Source organism: Geotrypetes seraphini, chromosome 10, assembly GCF_902459505.1.
Source record: "Geotrypetes seraphini chromosome 10, aGeoSer1.1, whole genome shotgun sequence".
Taxonomy (NCBI): Eukaryota; Metazoa; Chordata; class Amphibia; order Gymnophiona; family Dermophiidae; genus Geotrypetes; species Geotrypetes seraphini.
Genome location: NC_047093.1, coordinates 7977144 through 8001088, shown reverse-complemented (window position 1 = coordinate 8001088; position 23945 = coordinate 7977144). Strand labels below are relative to the sequence as shown.

General features: G+C 42.8%; 1 protein-coding gene across 3 annotated transcripts in view; it reads right to left on the bottom strand.

The window, feature by feature from the left end:
• Positions 1–23945, bottom strand: part of BAHCC1 (BAH domain and coiled-coil containing 1) — a 320033-nt gene that overhangs the window by 151773 nt on the left and 144315 nt on the right. For all 3 annotated transcript variants that reach the window (XM_033961808.1, XM_033961807.1, XM_033961806.1), the window contains exons 4-5: positions 8498–8620; positions 2929–4650 (exon numbers count right to left, since the gene is read on the bottom strand). In XM_033961808.1, coding sequence (XP_033817699.1) covers positions 2929–4650; positions 8498–8620 — 1845 coding nt within the window. The remainder of the gene's footprint in view (positions 1–2928; positions 4651–8497; positions 8621–23945) is intronic.

Here is a 23945-nt window from a genome sequence, read left to right as displayed (position 1 = left end):
TTGTAGGGTAACATAAACATAGCATAAAGCTCAATTTCTAGACCAGTGGTTCCCAACCCTGTCCTGGAGGACCACTAGGCCAGTCGGATTTTCAAGATAGCCCTAATGAATATGCATGGAGCAGATTTGCATGCCTGGCACCTCCATTATATGCAGATTTCTCTCATGCATATTCATTAGGGCTAGCCTGAAAACCCGACTGGCCTGGTGGTCCTCCAGGACAGGGTTGGGAACCACTGATCTAGACCACATAACCGTATGGCGGTTAATTAAATATTAAATAATAACCTACAACTGAAAATGGAATTAGGAGACAGCGACTAGAATGGAACATTAATTGCCCAAAAACCTAGGGAGCAAACGAGCTTTCAAGGTGAAGTCAGTAATAAATGATTAAACTCCTTATCCCAAGTTGCAGCTTGATAGGAGAGTACACGTTCATGATACTTTTTGAATTTGCAGCCCATAATGGGTGGAAAACCAAAAAGAGCACCAGATCTCCAGGATCTGCTGCTTTTGAGTTGCAGCAAGAAAAGAGTCGGTTACGTAAGATGGAGCTTGACCTGTACAAACCAAAGAAAACTGACCCCAGGAATCCAGAGAGAAAAGTCCAAGAGAAACCAAAAAAGCAATGTGGAGAGATGATGATCCTGAAACGGACTTTAATTGAAGTTCCAAATAAACAATCCACATAAAGATCAAAAGGACCTAATAGGCTGATGGCCTATCTAACTCCATCCTGTCCTTATTAGATCTATTGGGTGAAGTTTCGATCAGTAAAATCATTAGATCTAAGGAACATTTGTTTAAAATCTTACACCAATCGTTTCAGCCTATTAGGTCCTTTTGATCTTTATGTGGATTGTTTATTTGGAACTTCAATTAAAGTCCATTTCAGGATCATCGTCTCTCCAAATTGCTTTTTTGGTTTCTCTTGGACTTTATAATAAATACAACCCAACATAGGGTTACCAGATTTTTTTTTTTTAGTAAAATCCGGACTCCTAGATCCACCCCCCAGGCCCGCACTGTTACGCCCCCGTGCTGCCCCCAATACCGCCCCAGCCACGCCCTCCGCTGCCTTCTCTCATCGGGCAGGAGGGCATCCGTACATGCGCGGACGCTCTCCTGCCCGACGCAATTCCAAGGAAGCTTTTCCAAAACCCGGACAAAGTGCTGGGTTTTGAAAAGCCGTCCGGATCCCTGGATAAGTCCTCGAAAAGGAGGACATGCCCGGGGGAATCCGGACGTCTGGTAACCTTAACCCAACTTTAAAATAATACGTGTCTCAACAGGCAACCAGTGCGTTTCTTGGCAAAAGGGAGTGTTCTGGTCAAACTTCTTCAGGACAAATATGAGTCTAACCGCAGCATTCTGAATTATCTGTTTCTGAAAATGATATTTTGCTCAAAAGCTACTTTAACGTGTGAACTGTATAAAGTCAAGGCTGGATTCGACAGGGCATGAGTCACGGCTGGCCAATGGAAACCAGATGTGATTACTAATGAGGGGATTTCTGGTCACACTTCCTCTCTCTTGTGATGACATCACTCCTTCTACATGGAGAGGAATCCCTGCCGTCTGCCAGCACACATGCAAAGACTTTGCTTCTCCACTTCAGGGCTACATTTATCTCAAAGCAAACCACTTTTTCCAAGAGCTGGGGAAAGATGAGGTCTGCATTTGGTTTCTGGCACAAAGCTAGGGTTGCTATATCACCCCAGGTCAGCAGGTAGGCTGATCCAGTCCGGGGTTTGTCCCACCGCACGCATGGGCTTCTACTTTGATGTTCTGATTGATTTTCCAAGGAAAAGCAAGTGGCAGCCTGGAGGTCTCAAGCAAGACCATGTGGGTCTGGTTTTCAGAGCAGGCATCAGATGAGCTTCCACTCATGATATGCCTGAAGACGCCTGAAAGCCAGTCCTGTGTTCCTCAAAGACTGCAGTTGTGATTCCTTGCCTTGCATATGAAAATGGCCAGATTCACAAAGCTTCTTCTTCACATGCACAGAATAGGAGAGAAACCTTTGTGAATCAGAGCCTGTGAGACCACAACAGAGGCTTTCTGATTTGGACATCTTCCATTCTAAACCAACGACATCTTTTCTGTTCCCTGACATCTACTAATTTTTCTGGGTCTATGGTTATGGGCTCGCCCAGCTGTGGCTGAGAACTCGCGTTTCTGCCACTGTTGCTGCTCACGGCAGGGTAAAGAATGTTTGTGAAAACATTGAACCTTTTTTTTTTTGGGGGGGGGGGATTTATTCTCGTCTAGCTATCTCTAGAAGTCGCAAGATTGTTGGCGGTATATAAGAATAAAGTTGTTATTATTATTATTATTATTATCTCTTATACTCAAAATGAGCGAACAGCAACCAATCCGAGGGCAGCTGCTACATCAGGTCATCAAACCCTGCAGCACAGCTGTACTCCAATCAGTAGCTTTTCAGGTTCGTCGACGGGTGATAGGAGGAGACGGAGCAAAAACTCCAGCGTATTTTTGTCGTTATTAGTTTTTAGGGATCGTTTGACTATCGGGTTGTTCTGCATCGAATGGACAGTGTCTAACGTAGAAGGAACACAGAAGATTGTGCTCTAGACACATGTGGCTGAGAGAGGAAGAAACTTCAGTCATCCTGCAACAGATCCCTCAAACCCTATTTTACAAACCAGTCTTTATACTGAAATGTTTACAAGGCACCTTTAAAATATTTTCTAACATTCTGTACCATTGAATGGCAAAAGAGCAGCTAACGTCTGGTTTCATTTAAGGCTCTTTTCCCAAATCACTATCCCATCTGTTCCCTACCAGCCTCCTCACAGCCCTAATTAATGAGTGGAATATTAAGTACGATAGGCAAATAAATAATATCCGATCATTTCATCACAATCCTGCGTCTCATTACTTTGCACAGCATTAACCTGGTACCTTTTAGTCCTGTGGTCGCCCTGCCTTGCCGAGTGGTACCAGCACCGTAGGAAGGCTCGGGCCGGTTCAGGGTATCCTTCTGCCGAGCCACAGCCACTGCGATGCCCACAGGAGGCTGCCTTACCTCCCCCTCTCCGTGAGCCACCTCGTTTTCTCTGCTCCTCGCACAGTCTGGTCGGTCGGGCTCTTTCCCTGCCTGAAACTTCATCTCCTGGTGAACGCAGCTGGCTTTCATATTTCCCAGTCCCACAAAAGGGGCTTTCTGTCCCACCATAAGTGCTTGGTTGCTGTACTTTAGCAAGTTTTTCATAGCTGAAACCTCATCAGGTGGGCCTTGCATTTCCTGGCTCAGCACAGAGCCTTGAGTCATGAGAGCAGCTTGTTGTAAACTTGTGTTGAAAGGGTCAAGATATGAACTTTTTCTTTCTTCACTGATTGAAATTGGAGGGCCTTGACCCTGGACAGTCCAAGGAGGTAAATGAGGTCCATTGTAACCCAAAGAACTCAGTTCTATTGACTTCCTCTTAACATCTGAGCCACTTCCTGTTTGCCCCATCTCTGGAGGTCTGTGTGGCTGATGTCGTATCCTAGCAACCTTTTGAGAGCTTTGACCCTGGGTTTCTTTACAGACCCTATCTAAAGTGCAACAGGATTGGCTTATTTTAGCATTGAGTACATCTTGGTGACTAGTGCGGGAGCAATCTTGTGATGAAGGCATTTCAAAGTAGCCGCCTTTCTCCAAACAGCTCTTTGCCGCGTGAGGCATGTTGGGTAAAGCGACATCAGAGCCGGCATTGTTCAGGTACTCGAGATTTTTGAGCCGCGTGGTTGTGCTCTGAGGCCATTCTGGCCTTCTGTCCACCTTCCCATCAGTTTTCAAGTGGGAGAATGAATTGCCATAATGAGCTGGGTAATGGTGGTCAGAGTTTATCTCATGGCTCCTCTCTTTACCTTCATTCCTGTCTATGTGGCAGGCCTCAGAGTTGACCTGAAAAGACCTGCTTTTATCGGTCAAGTGTCCCACTGAAGGCACAAACGTAGGCCCCCGCCCAGCTTTGTCCTGTAGGGTACACATCACCTCGGGGTTGGAATGGAGCTGTAAACAGGGGAATGACGCCGATGTAGAGCTGAGTGGTGGGGGGATGCTAGATGGAACCGTGTAAGAAACCGAATGGTGAAGCATCTGACGCCTCTCCAGACATTCACTATACTGCTGAGCCGACTCGTGTTGGATCGGATCTCGGTCTGACCTGACCATGTCTTTGGCACACCGACTCTGAGCCATGCTGGTTCCGTTACAAGGCAAGAGGCCGCCAGCACAGCTTGACATGACAGACTTGCTGGGGTCTCCATTTAAGACCTTGGAGCTCATCAGGCAAGAGTTCAGATGCTTTGTTCTGTTCTCACAGGAGCTTCTCTGGTGCACATCCTCCTTGCAGTGTCCTTCCAAGGTCATGGGCAGTACAATCTTGTGCCTTTCCTTCACCTCTTCCTCAGGCTGCTTCTCCTTAGAGTCCGCCTTCCCCAGTTTTTCTTTGCCGAATTCCTTTACCAGTAGATACCGGTCAGACTCTTTGTGGTTTTTCTGCACATGGCTATTTTCCCGGTCTTTGCTGCAGGACCCAATAGGGTGGCCAGGAGCTGCCCGAGCAATGCTAGGGAAATTGTGATTGGCTGATAGAAGGGTTGGCTGGGTAGGCAAATTCCGTAGATAAAAGTGATCTGCAATAAACATAACAGCATTTTTGTTATAAATACTGAATATTTGCAGATGTATAGAAGAAAAGAAGGGAAAAGTAGAAGAAAAGAAGCAATCTGCATATTTGCCTAAAATAGCCATAAGTGAGGAGAATTTCCTGCTAGTGAAAAACAAGGAAAGACCCTAATTAACCCAGTTTTCCCAACCAAACAATGTTTCAGGATCAGCTGAACACCACAATATTATGAAAGCTGAGCTTCCAGTTTGAGAAAGGTTTGTATCAACACGTCTGAAAAGGAGAGAGTTTAATACTACAAAAATGAACAGTTTCCACTTGAGTTTTACATCTCTGCTAAAGTTTCGCGCTGTGGGAATTACCACCTGCTCTCTCTGCCAAAAACATCAAAAGATGCCGTGCGACTAAGGAAGATTTATATGCAGAGGAAGAAATACTGTAATGCTGGATATACTATGCACCAGAGAAAACAAACCAGTCAATGGTGAGGGCGAAAGATCAATCAATCTTTATTTGCAAGGAGGACGGCATGGCCGTGTTTCGGCAACAGAGTCTGCATCAGAAGTCAACGGAAATCTTATAAATATCATAACATACATTTTCTTCTATACCGCAAGTTTCGGCAAGGAATGTGGTTCACAACAAGTGGTCGTGAACAATGAGCTATAAGGTTAAGGAAGTAGAGATGCCTTTGCATTTTGAATTAGGGGTTTGAAGAGAAGAGATGAGTCTTCAGCATTCTCCTAGAAACATAGACACGTGATGGCAGATAAAGGCCAAATGGCCCATCTAGTCTGCCCATCCGCAAGTAACCATGATCTCTTTCTCTCTCTGTCTGGTTGACACAGGTGTTGTGGGAGGTTATTCCAAATTTTGGGGCCTTTTTAACGTGAAAGTGGATTTGAATAACTTCTTTCGGTGTGCACACCAAGGTGAAGGGAAGGCTAGCTTAAAGCGTTGCGTCGATCTCGAGCTGAAAAATGAGCTTGTAACGATAATGTCCGAGATTAGTCCAATGGAATTTTCCCCATAAATGGCTCTGTGGACCATGCAAGCTATTTTCTACTGAATTCTCTTCTTTATGGATAGCCAACGTAACTCTCTTAAGAGCGGGGTAACACTCTCGAATTGGAACATTAGCGGGGTAACACTTCGTTGGAACATTAGTCTGGAAGCTGTATTCGGGAGTAGCTGAAGTCCTAAGCGACCAGAAAATACATCAAAAGTAGTTTATAATCAGTCGATTGATCAGAAATCTTTTTTGGGTCCATGTCTGATCAATCGACTGCTTTTGATGTATTTTGTGTTCGCTTAGGATTTATGGATAAGGTTTACATTGACTTTTCATGCAGGCTCCGTTGCCAAAACATGGTCATGTTGAGTCTTCCTTATTTGTAAACCGTTTTGGATAAAAACGGTATAGAAATTTTTTAAATAAATCAATTATTTATTCTCTTGAGGAGAGCGTGGTGCAGTGGTCAGAGCCACAGCCTCAGCACCCTGATGTTGTGGGTTCAAACCCCGCGCGGCTTCCTGTGACCCTGGGCAAGTCACTTAATCCCCCACCAGGACAGATGGAAAATGTTTGAAGTACCTATATGTAAACCTCTTGGAGTGTGGTTGTAAAAGCACAAAAAGGCAATATACAAGTCCCAGTCCCTATTTATTCTCCTTCCACTTTTTTGTTTATCTCACTGGTTTGTTTTCTCTGGCGTATACCTTCATGAGGCTTTTTCTCCTGTTATACTCTGCAACCTGTATCTATGCAGTCAAAGAAGCAGTGTACAGTAGGCAGTGTTAGAAATGCAGTGTAAAGTCCAGCAGACAGCATTACCTACAACATGCAGTGTGCAGTGCTGTGTGTAGTGTAGTATATGACGTGTAAGTCTCTATATAGACTGGTAGCTACACAGTCAGTAGCAGATAACAGTGCAATGTACTGTATGCACGAGTGACTAGACATGGAGTGGGTGGTATTGTATGCAAAACAACTGGAAATATGCATTTCCAGGTGAGTTAGCATGTAAACATTGACATTACTAGTGTTAAGTTCCTAAATGCTATTGTGCAAAACGCCGCTTAACTCACAGAGCACCTGTTTGCACGGGGGCACTTACAGGAGCGGAGCATGAGCGGGAGATAACTTAAGGCTGGCTGAAGTGTGAATAAAGAATGACACAGGGGCAAATTTCTTCCATCCCTGTCCCTGTGAGTTCTGTCCCTGCCCCATTCCTGTAAGCTCTGTCCTCATCTGCACAAGCCTCAAACACTTTAAAATCATCAGTAGCAACATTCTAGAGCTCAGATTGTGATGTCATAATGCCTCATTCCACCAATGCCTAAGCTCCGTCCTCATCTGCACAAGCCTCAAACGCTTTAAAATCCTAAGTAGCAACATTCTAGAGCTCAGATTGTGATGTCATAATGCCTCATTCCACCAATGCCTAAGCTCCGTCCTCATCTGCACAAGCCTCAGACACTTTAAAATCATAAGTGTTCGAGGCTTGTGCGGTTAAAGCAGAGCTTACAGGAATAGGACAGGGAGATCCCATGGGGATGGAGAAAAATTGTCCCCATGTCATTCTCTAAGTACTTAAAAGTTATGCACATTTATCACCAGTTGCACTATGATGGTGCCAGGTTCCTTTATAGAACACGCTCCAGGCACTACCTGAAGGCACCGCAGGGATATTTTAGAAAGCTTTTTCTGCATGTAACGCTTGTTTTATTAAATTGCATGACTCCATGCACGTAGGTAGAGTGCATTTATGGAAAAAGTGTGTCTGGGTGTTCCCTGGTGCAGGGTCTGTGTGGTACAGAGGCAGAGGTGTGATATTCCTGTGGATTGTGTAAACACATGTACACCTCAGCAGTGAAAATTTGTGTGTGTGTGTGTGTGAGTGAGTGTGTGGCGGGGAGAGGTACTGTTAGGCTGGAACTGGACTCCTATTTTATAAAGGCCTTTTTGAATTTCTTATGTAGGCATTTGGTTATAAAAAAAAAAAAAAAAATCTCCATAATGTAAGTGAGATATTATATATCATATCTAATGTAAGTTTCAGATGTTTTAAACTGCTATAGGAGACTGAGGTCGTCTTTATGGATTTGGGGTCAGAGGTTCTACTTGCTCTGCTCTTCAATCTCTTGGCCCCCTAGAATCAAGAGTTACAATCCAACTCCCAGCCTAGAATCTGTAGGTTTTCTGAATTAGAGCCAAAATGTAGAACTGTTGGACAAGTGGCCCATTTCAGACCTCATGCATATGTGATGCCTGAACTCCACTGCAACGCTCATTGAATTTTTCCCAATACTACTTCCTAGTCAGTCAGAACTAGACTGATGGCTGATCTCGCTTTTCTCTTTCCCCCGACATGTTCCGTGTGCAGGCTACAAATCCTATGACCTGTGTCTTTTCTCTTGGCATATTGCTCCAAGAACTGTTTGAAATTTACCAACCTAGAAGAAATCACTATGAAATTGAGTTTAGAAGGGAGGATACCTATTATTCATGTTAGAATTGGAGCATCAATGATGTCAGTGGCGGGTGTCAAACTTTGGAACGCTCTGCCAGGCATATTACGATTTTGTGTTGGAAAGATCAATTTTAAGAAAATGTTGAAAACGCAGCTTTTTGTTAATGTTGCTACTTCTGTTCTTCCTGTAAGATACAGTGGCAACGAATGTCTGGATTTTAACAGTTATTGCTGAATGTTTAATTGATAAGATGTCTGCGACTAAAGGGCGATTAGTATATTATGCGTCTAATCAATATGTTAACCACATAGTTTTATGCGGTATATACATTTTAACATAAATAAACTTGCATTCTGTAGTCAAGTAATGAATGGACTTGCCTTTCTGGGAGTCGTAGAACCGATGACGCCCATAGAGGACGTTACTGTTTCCATGATGATCCAAATGGCTCATAGGTAGGAATGTGGAGGCCAGACTGCCAGAAAACCGGGGGTACCCCGCAGCTGAAAAACAAAGGAAAAAGGGGGAGGGGTGAGTGGTGTAAGGTAGAAGCCACCCTGGATACCCACCATGGGTACATGGCCACATTTGTTTGAGCAAAGCTTCCTCCATCTTATCACATGTTCAGAATATCCACAATGGAAACGCATGCCATAAGAGACCCAGCACATATTATAAAAATGCATCTAATGCATATTCATTGTAAATATCTTGACACGCTGCAGGTCCTGGGTTGCAGCAAAGCACTTGTATCCCTATTCCACACTCTTAAACTATTCTTCTACTCTATGTTTATAACCTAACTAATTTATTTTTCTCAAGTACTTTAGCAAGAATGTGAGCCTTTGGGACAGTCAGGGAACTCTAAGTACAGTACTTTCTCTTCATCTTAATTAATCTTACTTATTGCAATTCTTCTGTTTCAACTGTAAACCGCTTAGAACTTCACGGTACAGCGGTATATAAGAAATAAAATTATTATTATTATTATTATTATTAAACGGGGCTATTTGCCAGGATTTTCCATAGCGCCTTGTGATGCTGGAACTCCACCATTTTACCTCTGCCTTCCTATTGGTTTCTCCTGGGGTAATGAGATGTGTAGGCTCCAAACCCCATCTCATGGCATGGTCTTTGATGAAATTGCATTTGCACTCCAGGAATGGATGGACTTGTCGCCCAGATCTGGGTTACGTACACACAGCACAAAACAGCGGGTAAATATAAGGACACCACAACATCCTGGGTACTCAGCAGTTGTTGCCTTGCCCTTTGACTCCTGAATATCTGTGATGAGCATGCATGCAACATTTTCACTATGTTCTACAAACGATTGAATATCGAATAACTACAGGAGCAGAAGAATAGCCCAGTGGCCTGAGAACCTGGGGAACTGTTATGTTACGTCAGGTTTAGACCACATGACCGCAAGTTTGATGCGGTTTACAAAAGATTATAATATGAGAAAGTATGAGAGGATCTAATTTAAGAGAAATCTTGAAAAAAAAGAAAGTTTTCAACAGTTTTCTAAAGTGTTCATAAGAGTAGGATGTAAGAGCAATAATCGAAAATCTTTATCATGATATGAGAGACTATAGGCAAGATACTTCTTACTTTTACATCCCTTAACCCTTTCAGGACCATAAGGATCGTAGGCCAATTTTTGTGGTTTTGATGACATTTTTATGGTAAAAAGGGCTTGCAGATGCCAAAAAATTGATTTTTTTTGTGAAATATCATTATTTTTATTTTAAAAAATCACACTTCTGGCTTATGGACAGTGTGGCAAGTGAATCTTCTCGTCAATCTAGCAACGACGCTAATGAATGAATGTTGGAACCAGTTTGTTTACATAAAGGCAGTATCATATGGAATCCGTACATATCAAATTTAGAACTGTAGACTATCCCAAAATCAAAATTTATAGGATTTTAAAGTTATGGGACAAATATGTCCCTTGGTCCTGACAGGGTTAAAGCATATGTTTTTCTACTATTCCTATGTGGCATTATAAGGAACCTATCGACTAAATACAACGGTGCTAAATCAAAGGCAACTTTGTAATATAAGCAACCCAGCTTAAAGGTCACCCAAGCTTCAACAGGAAGCCAATGCAGCTCATGGGTAAGTCACTTAACCCTCCATTGTCCCAGGACCAAAATAAGTATCTGAAGATAAGAGCATAAGAATAGCTCAGTAGCCCAATGGTCCATCAAGCCCAGTAGCCCGTTCTCATGGTGGCCAATCCAGGTCCCTAGTACCTAGCCAAAACCCAAGGAGTAGCAACATTCCACACAGAATCCCAAACAATAGCAAGATTCCGGAATCCCAGAGAGTAACAAGATTCTAGAATCCCAAAGAGTAGCAACATTCCATGCTACCGATCCAGGGCAAGTAGTGGCTTCCCCCATGTCTTTCTCAATAACAGACCATGGACTTTTCCTCCACCATGATTGTAACCACAGAAAGGCAGTAAGTATATCAAGTCCTATCCATAGGGTTACCAGATGTTATGGACAACCTTTTAGACGACTGTCTGGACGCCATGACAGATTTTCATAAACCCAGCAGTGTGTCCAGGTTTTGGAAGGCCCTGAGCTCGTGGTCACGTCTCGAGGGGCCCCCAGCATGCGCCTCCAGATACAGCCCAGACTCGGAGAAGAAGAGGCAAGTTTTGTGTGTGGGTGGAACAGGGCAAGACTCTATTTTTTAATCAAGTTTTCAAGTTTTTCTTCAAATTTGATAAAATTGCTTATCCAATTTCTAAGCGAGATAGAAATGAAAAATATACAGGGGAGGCAAATGTAAAATAAAAATAAAATACACCAAAACAATACTTTAAAAAGAGAAAAGCAAAGAAATTCAAGTGGCATAACTAATCAAAGAAAACTGTTACATGACTTTGGTTTTTTTAAAATATTTATTTCATTTTCTTTTAAGTACATAATTGTGCTTAACAGGAAATATAAAGAAATTAAGACAACCAATAAACTATTGGATTTGAAGAAAATAAATCCGGTCAGTGAAACACATAAACCTTAATACATAGACCTCAAATAAAGTAGGAGAGAAGAAAAAGACAAGAAAGAAAACAGCTTTACAAGATTATGAAAGGAAATTAGAGCGGAAACTTGGGCTTGAGTTATTCCATCATTCACTGGGGTGCAAAAGAAATCCCTTTCCCTTCTAAAAAGAAACGCAGCTGATTACGATCAGTGTTCCCGCTAAGCTGCGCTGGCGTGCGCTGGCGCACAAAATATTACATCGCAGCGCACAAGTTTCACGTCACAGCGCACACTCGAGCGGAGGTGAGAGGAAGCGGCGGCGGTCTGCCCTGATCGCCTAAGATGCAGCAGCGGCGGCATCCCCGTAATTTACGGGGATCATGAAAGGAGCCGCCGCTGCTGCATCTTAGGCGATCAGGGCAGACCGCCGCCGCTTCCTCTCACCTCCGCTCGAGTGTGCGCTGTGACGTGAAACTTGTGCGCTGCGATGTAATATTTTGTGCGCCAGCGCAGCTTAGCGGGAACACTGATTACGATCGTAAAATAGATACAGTGATACCTTGGAATCCGAACGTAATCCGTTCCAGAACCCCGTTCGAGTTGCAAGACAATTTTTCCCATTGAAAATAATAGAAACTGCATTCATCCGTTCCTGGGTCCCACAAGCTCAAATTTTAACAGGAAATACACTGGATTTTAAGGTAAAATATTAACAAATATTCCAATGCAGCATTCAGGTTCTGGGTTTCAAAGCACTTTGGGCCAGATAAGTTTTACTTGGCAGAATTTACTGGCAACTAATTTGCATGCCTAAGTCAACTGTGCCTATTCTCCGCCCCCTAACCACGCCTACTTTTCAGATAGGTGTCGTTAGGTGTCCTAAGAGGTTCTCATCGAACTCTTAATTGTTAATTAAAATTTTTTTTGGGGGGGACAGGCTGAAAACTGGCGCAGTCAATTGCCACCCCAATTACGCCAATTAAACAAGAAAGTAGCGTGCGAAACTTGAAGTTAGGCGTTACCAGATGTCCGAATTTCCCCATACGGCTTTTCAAAACCTGGCACTTTGTTCGGGTTTTGAAAAGCGGCCCTCAAAATTGCGTCGAGAAGGGGCGTCCACGCCTGCATGGACGCAACGCGGTGACGTCACGTGCCTGTGCGCATGCACCTGACATCATTGTGTCGCATCCATGCATGTACGGGTGCCATCTGGGGGCGGGGCTGGGGGTAGAACGGGGCGTGACACAGGCGGAACTGGGCGTGCCTGGGGGTGTGGTCAGGGGTCCGGATTTTCCTTTGGGAAAATCTGCTAACCCTAACTGCATCCATGACTAGGGCACCTAGCAGCGTCTAATGCAGGCGTCCTAGACAGTTTCAGGCCCTTTGTGGGTCTAAGTCAGTGGTCTCAAACGCAAATCCTTTGCAGGGCCACATTTTGGATTTGTAGGTCCTTGGAGGGCCTCAGAAAAAATAGTTAATGTCTTATTAAAGAAATGACAATTTTGCATGAGGTAAAACTCTTTATAGTTTTGGCTAAGTCTTAATAATAATATTGTCATTTACAGCTAAAGAGACAGATGATCAAGAAACTGTTTTATTTTACTTTTGTGATTAGGATAAACATACCGAGGGCCTCAAAAAAGTACCTGGTGGGCCACATGTGGCCCTCAAGCTGCGAGTTTGAGACCATTGGTCTAAGTGCTTTAAATATGAGCCCCTTAGGACCACATCAGTGTTATCTACCCACAAAGGTCTAAGCAGTTCAAAGGAAGAGGCCAGGGTCAAATTAAACCAAAAACCAGGAAGGCCAAACTTTCCTCTGTCTAAAGCAGAGCATGGGGTTAGATTTTGCCAAAATCAATTTGAAAACCACCATGAATGACTCAGCTAGTACCACTCCCACCACCCACAGCTGCTGCTAAGAATCCCCAGGACTGAGGCCCAGATTAAGGAGGGCAAGGGAGAACCATGGCATGAACCCCAAATGAAAAGAAGTTGGTCATGCAGAGAGAGCACAGAAAGCTAGGGATTTTCTACTTGCTAGAAGCTGTAAGCTGTGTTCCTCCCACTGAAGCTTTTAGAGGTAAATATCCTCTGCCCAAGTCAACAGAAACCAGATTTGATACAGGAATAAACAGGACATGATCTCTGTTATTCCCCTAGAAAATCCTGTTCCGATGGTACCTAGGGGATGACAGGAGCCTGAGGAGTGGCTCCGTGGTTAGAGCAGCTGAGGTTGTGAGTTCGATTCCCACTGCAGCTCTTTGTGACTTTGGGCAAGTCACTTAACCCTTCATTACCCCAGCTACAAAATAAATACACTGCTTTGATTGCAACCACACAGAAAAAGTAATTCGATTCTATTACTTCCCTTGTCCAAATCTGAGTTTAGAAACATAGAAACATGAAGGCAGATAAAGGCTCATCCAATCTGCCCATTCACTATCTCCTCCTCTCCCTAAGAATACCCATGGCCTGTCCCATATTTCTTGAACTGAGACATACCCCCTGTTTTACTAAGGTGCACTAAATGATTATTTCACGCTAAATGCTAACACATCCATAGATTAGCATGCATGCGTTAGCGTTTCACGCGTTAATCGGTACACGCACCTTAGTAAAACAGGGCCATAGTCTTTGTCTTGCTTGAGGTGTATCACCAATTATTTCCCGGTCCAAATGGACTTACACTTTACGTCATACCTGAGACAATGGCAGGGGAGGTGAAAAAACTTTTTTGCAAGGTCACAAGGAGTGTGGTCAGGAGAAGTAGGGTCAGAGACTTCCTTGTTCTCAGCTCACCACTCTAACCACCACGCCTACTTCTCTACGCCACTTATCTTTAATACACAGGTCCAATAACTTGTGCTGGGACTTTAGTGAAAGACAGCTATGAAGGGCATGGACACAATATTCAAATGAAAAAATGTGAAATTAAACACAAATACAGGCAGTCCTCGAGTTACAGACAGCCAGCTTAAGTAAGACTCGTACTTAAGAACACAGGTGCAGTTTCATTTGATTTCACTGAGCAGTCTTTCCAGTGGCCTAGACTCCTACACTTCTCCTGCAGCAGATTTAGGAATGATGCACGGCCACATTAAGAACAGTGTGTGGTTGTGAATGCTGTACCTTAGAGGGACAGTTGGCCCTTTTGTCAGCTGGGAGCAGAATCCGAAAACCTACAAGTTCTGAGTTGCATACAAATCCGACTTAAGAACTGCTTTCAAAATGTAACTCATTCTTAACCCAGGAACTGCCTGTATATAACTTGTTGAATTTATATATTTTTTTCCAGTCGCATAGTTTGGCAAAGTATTAATGCATTTGAATGAATTGTATTAGAAAAGAGTATTTTGAGTGCCATGGACTGCAAAGAAGTCAGATCAGTTGATTTTGTATGAGATAGAATCAAAATGTTCCCTATAACCACTCTCTTATCTTCCTCCAAGTCACCTCCTACTCTAAAAATGTAACTTCCATCTTATTGTAAACCGTGTAGATTCCTTGCAGAAAATTGCGGTCTAGAAGACACTGTATTGCACTGTAAAATCCCAGATGACTAAATGCAGACTTTCACGTTTTGCTCATATTATGAGAGGAAGACTCACTGGAGAAGGTGAAGATGCCGGGAAAGGTGGAGGGATCATAAAAGAGAAGATGACCGGCTGCCAGATGGATCGACTCAGTAACAGCCACGACCACCATCTTAGCTCTTCACCCAAAACCCAGCGCTCGATCAGACTGTCACGGTTTTATTTATTTAGTGGGATTTAATAACTATTTTTACGAAGAGGGCCACCCAAGGCAGTGCACGGCAGGTACAGTTTAACAACAAATTAACAATTTTGATAGCAGCATCGCAAGAGTAAAATCACCACATAGAAACATAAAAAGTTAAGCCTGGAAATGGCAAATTGAAGTCCAGTAACAGGCCTCACGTGATGCTATATCAGAAATATAACACCTTTAACAGTATTGTAAGTGAAATATGACATACGAATGATACCCTAATAGGGAGCAGGGAAGAACATTCACATAACATCACCACACCACAAATGAAACACCTAATAACCACACATTACAATATTCAAATAACACAGATATGTCTATTAAAACTCTTGCTATACCGCTTAAACTACAAATAAGAACAAAGCGGTTTACAAAATAATACGGCATGGTAATATAAGAATTCCATTAAAATAGGAAAGACCATTCAAACATGTCAAATAAGTTCAAAGGAATTCAGACCTCCGGGTCCAAAGAGAAGGCTAAGTAATCTAATCTAATCTTCTATTTGTGCCTCGAGCATAACTAGTCAGGCTCAAGGCGACATCAAATGAGGAAGGATCAGGAGAAGAGAGGGGGAGAAGGGGAGGGGGAAGGCAGGAGGGGGAGAAGAAAGGAGAAAGAGAGGAGATTATGTCTCGAAAAGATGGAGTAGCTAGGTTCTGTTCTGTAATGTGATTTTAAACTCTTTTTAAACCTTACTAAGTTTTCTTCTTTCCTTAGAACCGAGACTAGGTAGAAAAAAAGCACATTTTCTAGTAGATACCAAATGCGCTTTAGATATATGAGGTAAAACTATTCTATTATCATCTAGAGATCTTAATAACTGCTGTGGAGCGTAAAACATTACCAATGATGAGAGATAAGGAGGTTGTAACTCAAACAAAGCTTTATGCGCTAACATCGGAATGTTAAACTTAATTCTAAATTCCATAGGTTGGGTTGGATTCAACTCAGTGACATTTAATTGTCACTACCAAGGCTAATACATGCTGCTATCAAGACTGCTTCAGCCATCCCTAGTATCTGTGATATGTGTTGCACTAGCAGCTCAAAAATCCAGTCTTCCAGATGTGGTGCAGTAGACATTGCTGGAACAATGCTCAGTCTTCCAGATGTGGAGCAGTAGATGCTGCTGGAACAATGCTCAGTCTTCCAGATGTGGAGCAGTAGATGCTGCTGGAACAATGCTCAGTCTTCCAGATGTGGAGCAGTAGATGCTGCTGGAACAATGCTCAGTCTTCCAGATGTGGTGCAATAGTTGCTGCTGCTGCTGCAATAATACCCACTGTTCCAGATTTGGTTCAGTAGAAGCTGATGGAATAATGCTCAGTCTTCCAGATGTGGTGCAGTAGACATTGCTGGAACAATTCTCAGTCTTCCAGATGTGGTGCAGTAGATGCTGCTGCAATAATGTCCACTGTTCCAGATGTGGTTCAGCAGAAGCTGATGGAATAATGCTCAGTCTTCCAGATGTGGTGCAGTAGACACTGATGGAATAATGCTGTCTTCCAGATGTGGTGCAGTAAACATTGCTGGAACAATGCTCAGTCTTCCAGATGTGGAGCAGTAGATGCTGCTGGAATAATGCTCAGTCTTCCAGATGTGGTGCAGTAGGCACTGCTGGAATAAAGCTCAGTCTTCCAGATGTGGTACAGTAGATGCTGCTGGAATAATGGCCAGCCTTTCTGGATTTCTGCTCCTAGTAATATTTCAGAACCGGTCCCTTCCTGAGTGTCCTTCCCTGGGGGTTAATGGTCAGGTGGTTTGCACAGACATAGAGGTGACGCTATGGAGGCTGGTGGGCTTAATTCTTCTGTTAAACTCTTGCAGCTGTGTCGTTTTACTGCTTGTTGTCAGAGAGTTTACTGCCTCTCATTTAAGTAAACAGAAGCCTATAAATTCCTGCCTTTGACAAGATTGATCCCACATGCGGGCAGACCCTTCCCTGACCCCATGTGTCCCTCTGCTCATCCTCCTCCCCTCAACGCCTTCTCCCTGGGAGTCCTGTACTGGTCTTTGTGCACTTCCAGCACGCCCTTGGGCAAAGACCCTTCAGAGAAGTCCAGCCTTCCGTCATAGGGGGCCATCCCAGGCCGTGTGTGATCATGTGACTGACTGGACTGCTAAGAAAGCACAGGAGGGAAAAGTCACATGGGTCAGGGTCCCAGGCTCACTGCACTCTCGTTACCCTGCCTATGATATCGCCCCTCACTTCTAAACATTAGTGGCATGGGAGAAATGCTTCAGGCAGCAGACACCACTGGTGAATAAAGGGAGGGAACTTGATGGGACTTTTTCTGTGTCCTACATGGAACAATAAAGAGTTAGGTGGCTTGCCCAGAGTCATAAGGAGCTGCAGTGAGATTTGAACTCAGAACCTTAGGGTGGCGAGGCCCCTCCTCCACTCCAATAAGTAGCATATTCCCAGCATTATCCATTCAAAATGTCCACCTAAAAGCCCTACAGGACATCTGAAGCAGCCATGGCACCAGTTCATTCTGGAATGTTCTTGTGGCCTCTCTGCAGGTGCTCTTTCTACACTCCTGGGGCCTGATGGCAGCAAAGAAACCATTCTCTCTCATCCTCCCCCAGCTCCCACCACCATTTCTTCTTGACGTTTAAATGTATGGTGACATTTATAAAACCGTTTCTGTGTGTATATTTTCTTGTCCAAGCAGACAAGTGCTTAAGTTTTGTGGCTGAATATGAGGTTCATAATCAAAACCGAAATACGTCTAAAATCCCACCTAAATCGGCACTTGGATGGCCTAAAAGACAGTTCGTCCAAGTGCCGATAATCGAAACGGGTTTTAGATGTATCTAGAGTCATCTTAGGCCTTTTGACTGCCGCTGTGTATCCAGCAAAAAGGGGCGTTTTTCAAGGAGTGGCTGGGGCGGGAGGTGGGCTGACCAAACTTAATCAAGCCATTGTGACATCACTGTTGAGGTTGGCTCTTAGGCTTTGGTGGAATGAGGCATTATGACATCACGATCTCAGCTCTGGAATGTTGCTACTCTTTGGGTTTCTGCCAGGTTCTTGGGACCTGGGTGACCACTGTTGGAAACAGGATACCGGGCTTGATGGACTTTTGGTCTGTCCCAGTACGGCTAATCTTATGTTCTTATGACCCTGCTGGTACATGCTATCCAAGAGTCTCTATCAATCCCTCCATCCATGGAAATGGCCTTGTTTACAGTTTATCCATCTTTGGACTTACTATGGTACCCCTGACATAAACATCTAGCCAAAAATGATTTTGTTGAGTCATTTTTAAAAGGATTTGGCAATTTATTGTCGATTTTTTGGCTTGGTTTCTTCTGGTCCACCTTCTGTTGCTGTCCTTCTGCGTTCCTCTCTCTTTTTAATCTGGTCTTTATAACCTGGTGTATAGATGTCTTCTTGGAGCTTGACACAGGCGCCCCGTTAAGAAAATGCCAATACATAGGTAGCACACCGGCTCAATTTCGTTGCTGGTGCATCCCTGGTCTGAACCCTATTTTCTGAAGCTGTGATGTAAGCCACTCCATCCTGCTGCCTCTGACTCCTTGTCTGGGATGAGAATGAACAGACCTTCCTCACACAAGTCAAATGCTGGAGAGAGAGAGAGAGAGAGAGAGAGAAAGATTGGAGAAACTGGGTCTCTTTTTCCTGGAGAAGAGGAGACTCAGAGGGGATATGATAGAGACTTACAAGATCATGAAGGGCATAGAGAGAGTAGAGAGAGACAGAAAGAGAGAGAGAAAGGGAGACAAAGAGAAAGAGAGAGAGAGAGAGAGAAAGAGAGAGAGAGATAGATAGATAGATAGAGAAAGATTGGAGAAACTGGGTCTCTTTTCCTTGGAGAAGAGGAGACTTAGAGGGGATATGATAGAGACTTACAAGATCATGAAGGGCATAGAGATAGTAAAGAGAGAGAGAAAGGGAGACAGAGAGAAATAGAGAGAGATAGGAGAAACTGGGTCTCTTTTCCTTGGAGAAGAGGAGACTTAGAGGGGATATGATAGAGACTTACAAGATCATGAAGGGCATAGAGAGAGTGGAGAGGGACAGAAAGAGAGAGAGAAAAGAAGACAGAGAGAAAGAGAGAGAGAGAGATAGATAGATAGAGAAAGATTGGAGAAACTGGGACTCTTTTCCCTGGAGAAGAGGAGACTTAGAGGGAATATGATAGAGACTTACAAGATCATGAAGGGCATAGAGAGAGTAGAGAGAGACAGAAAGACAGAGAGAAAGGGAGACAGAGAGAAATAGAAAGAGATAGGAGAAACTGGGTCTCTTTTCCTTGGAGAAGAGGAGACTTAGAGGGGATATGATCAAGTTTTATTTTTATTTCACATTTGATGGATCGCCTATTTCGAAATTCTAGGCGATGTACATAATAATTTAATATAGAAACTTTAACCAAATTACAAAATCAATTAAGACTCACATGAAAGATAGGGAAGGAGGGTAAAGTTACAATGTGGGAGAAGAAAAAAACAAAAAATCAGGGAAGAACGAAAGGTAGGGTAAAATTTATGAATAAAAATTTATGCGTAAAAAATTTATGCATTAAAATTGTTTAAGAGCGTCCTTTAGTTGTATTATAAATCAAAGGCGTCCTTAAATAAGTAAGATTTTAAAAGCTTTTTAAATGTTATAATATCACTTTCAATTCTGATATAATGGGGAAGGGAGTTCCACCATTGTGGCCCTGCGACAGTAAACATTTCAGCTCTTCGTGTTCCGATGACTTTTAATGATGGGACAGTTAATAAGTTTTGATTAGATGAGCGCAGGGATCTTTGAGGTGTGTATGGAATAAGTGATTTTAATATAAATTGTGGTTCGCTGAATGTGAGGGTCTTAAAAATTAGGAACATCAGCTTGTAGAGGATCCTGTGGTTAACTGGTAACCAATGCGCGTCAATTAATAATGGGGTGACATGATCGAATTTTTTTGCATTGTAGGTTAACTTTATGGCTGTGTTCTGAATGATTTGCAGTCTTCTTTTTTCTTTTTGGCTGATATTTAAAAAAAGGGCGTTACAGTAGTCTATTTTAGTTATGATGAATGAATGGATTAAAATCTTTAATGATGAAGGATAGAGAAATTTGGAAATTGATCTTATCTGTCGAAGTTTGTAAAAACAATGTTTAACAATGGAAGAGATATGTTCATGATAAGATAAGTTATTATCGAATAGCACTCCAAGAATTTTAACCGATGGTTCCGTGCTGATAGGTATATTATTAATAAGAAAAGGTTTTATCAGTGAAATATCTTTTTTCCATTTAAATAGAATGGATTTTGTTTTGTCAATGTTCAGAGCTAGTTTGTTTGAGTTCAGCCAGTTATGTATTAACTCTAATTTTTGATTAATAGAGAAAATGTCAGTGTCGCTTTCGGGATCTACAGGGTGAATCAATTGGATATCATCCGCATATGAAAAAGGGATGAAACCTGTTGCCTGACATATTTCTAGAAGTGGTGACAAAAAAATGTTAAATAGTAGGGGAGACAAAATGGATCCTTGAGGGATTCCAAAAGTTGAGGTAAATGTAGAGGATTCTTCATTGTTAAATCTAACGGATGAGGTTCGATTGTTGAAATAGGATTTGAACCAATTTAGGACGTTCCCGGTTATTCCTTTTTCTTCTAGTCGATGTAGGAGTAGTTCATGGTCAATTGTATCAAAGGCGGCCGAGATATCTAAGGAAAATAAGACGACAGATCTGTGGTGGTCTAAATAGTATTGAATATTGGATGTTAAACCTATCAGGGAGTATTCCGTGTTGTGAAACTTTCTAAATCCAGTTTGATGTGGATGTAACGCATTTGTTTTTTCAAAAAAGTCCGAAAGTTGATTAAATACGAGTTTTTCTGTAATTTTGGCAAGAAATGGTATATTGGATATCGGCCGGTAATTGGATAACTCATTGATACTGATTTTGTAATTTTTAACAATAGGAGTAATAGATGTATACTTCCATTGAGATGGGACTGTAGACGTAGTTAAACTATTTTGGATGATAGATAGTATAAAAGGACCGAAATGTGAGAAGAATTTTTTCAGAAAAAATGGTGGAATTAATTCTAATCGAGAACTTTTTAGATTCATTTGGGGAAATAGAGATTCAATCTCTTGTAATACTGGAATTTTAAAGTTTGAACATTTTGCTGTTGGAATGTGGTTTGATTGATCAGAATTAATGATATTTGTGGATGTGTTTTGAGTGAAAGCAAGATCATGAAGGGCATAGAAAGAGTAGAGAGGGACAAATTCTTCAAACTTTCAAAAAATAAAAGAACAAGAGGTCATTCGGAAAAGTTGAAAGGGGACAGATTCAAAACGAATGCTAGGAAGTTCTTCTTTTCCCAGCGTGTGGTGGACACCTGGAATGCGCTTCCAGAGAGCGTAATAGGGTAGAGTACGGTACTGGGGTTCAAGAAAGGATTGGACAATTTCCTGCTGGAAAAGGGCATAGAGGGGTATAGATAGAGGAGTACTGCACAGGTCCTGGACCTGTTGGGCCGCCGCATGAGAGAACTGCTGGGCGCGATGGACCTCAGGTCTGACCCAGCGGAGGCATTGCTTATGTTCTTATGTTCTTAACCACTGGCCTAGTGGCCAGAGCAGCTGCCTCAAAACCCTGAGGATGTGAGTTCAATTCCCACTGCAACTCCTTGTGACTCTGGGCAAGTCACTTAACACTTCATTGCTGTAGGTACTTGGTCTAAAATATGTGAAGCACTTTGTAACTATGCAGAAAAGTAGAACATCAAGTCCAAATCCCTTTTCCCATTTTATGGATGGTCTGGAGGCAGAGTCAACACTTATGTGGTTAAGTGCACTTAAGCATCTACGTATTTCCGGATATACAACGTTGATGCTGGGACATCTTGAGAGTGGAGACTGCATCGGTGCTAACAAAGGCTTCTGCATAAATATGTGTGTGGGGGACAGGGGGGGGGTTAATGGCTGCTGAATGCATTAGAATCTTTTGGAAGACACAGAATTGCCAATTGTTCCACCTGTGTTTCTAAAGACTCCTGAAGAATGCACTGTTGCGGTGATGAAACACTGGCAGTGTTGAGTCTTTCATCTAGAGAATTCCTGTCCCTGCCCCATTCCTGCAAACTCCGTCCTCATCTGCACAAGCCTCAGACACTTTAAAATCCTAAGTAGCAACATTTGAGAGCTCAGATTGTGATGTCATAATGCCTCATTCCACCAATGCCTAAGCTCCGTCCTCATCTGCGCAAGCCTCAGACACTTTAAAATCCTAAGTAGCAACATTTGAGAGCTCAGATTGTGATGTCATAATGCCTCATTCCACCAATGCCTAAGCTCCGTCCTCATCTGCGCAAGCCTCAGACACTTTAAAATCCTAAGTAGCAACATTTGAGAGCTCAGATTGTGATGTCATAATGCCTCATTCCACCAATGCCTAAGCTCCGTCCTCACATGCACAAGCCTCAGACACTTTAAAATCCTAAGTAGCAACATTTGAGAGCTCAGATTGTGATGTCATAATGCCTCATTCCACCAATGCCTAAGCTCCGTCCTCACATGCACAAGCCTCAAACGCTTTAAAATCCTAAGTAGCAACATTTGAGAGCTCAGATTGTGATGTCATAATGCCTCATTCCACCAATGCCTAAGCTCCGTCCTCATCTGCGCAAGCCTCAGACACTTTAAAATCCTAAGTAGCAACATTTGAGAGCTCAGATTGTGATGTCATAATGCCTCATTCCACCAATGCCTAAGCTCCGTCCTCATCTGCGCAAGCCTCAGACACTTTAAAATCCTAAGTAGCAACATTTGAGAGCTCAGATTGTGATGTCATAATGCCTCATTCCACCAATGCCTAAGCTCCGTCCTCATCTGCACAAGCCTCAGACGCTTTAAAATTATGTGTTAAGGCAGAACATATAGGAACGGGGCAGGGACAAAACTCATGGGTACGGGACGGGGAAAAATTTGTCCCCGTGTCATTCTCTACTTTCAACTGATATTGTCCTGTTAATAAAGATCCCATACAGACATATCTCTTTCTCTCCCACTTCTCTCTGGTTGTGATTCGCTTCAGAATGGGGGACCTTGTGTCACTTTCTCTGTGGTATTCGGGGATAAAGCCAGCGCTGACCCCCACCAACTGAACATCTGCCCCCGAGTTCCTAAATGTAGGCGCCCATTGGAAGCCAAAGCAAGGATCCTGGGGTTTCAAGTCAAAATTCAGCCTTTAATGTAGGATCTTCATTAATTTCCCAGACTCAGGATTCACAGTTAATCAATGCTATACTCTGAGCTTTAGTTTCCCTACCCTAAGCCCAGCCCCGTGTCCAGCCATGTCTCAGAGCTCCAAATTTAAGCACCCTTTCAAAACCCCTCATCGCCTCACCACCTCACTTCTGCCCTGCAGCGTCCCCTGCTGGTCCAGATGGGACCAACAAACTCATTTCACTTGTAACCCAACCTGGGATTTGAACTCGGGCCTTCTGATGTGGAAAGGTCATTTGCTCCCTTCAGAACAAGTGTGCGGTTCGTATTCACCTCCCAATCCCTGCCCTTTGTACAGTTTAGTAGTTAGAAATTACAAAAGCAAAAAAGAACTGCAGGAAATGTACAAGGTACAGGAATTTTATTCAAATCGATAAAATAAAAACCAGCATTTTCTACAGGAGGATTTTTATCGCCTGTGTTTCTAGAACTTTGGTTTAATTGCATATAAATAATAATAATAATAACTTTATTCTTCTATACCGCCACAATCTTGCGACTTCTAGGCGGTTTACAATCAAGAGAGCTGGACATTCAGCGAAATACAGTAAGCAGATATTCAGAGGAAATAGAGAGAGCAGAGACCTTAAGAGGCAATAGTATAGAAATACAATTTGCTGAGCAAAAATATAAGATGAACATTTTAGTAGGTGAAGTCCGACAGGACCTGTTGGAGATAAATAGCAACGTAAAGTTACGATAAGATGAAGATAACAGATTATATTTATAACAGAGCTGTAAGTTCAGGTGGAATAGGGAGGGGGGA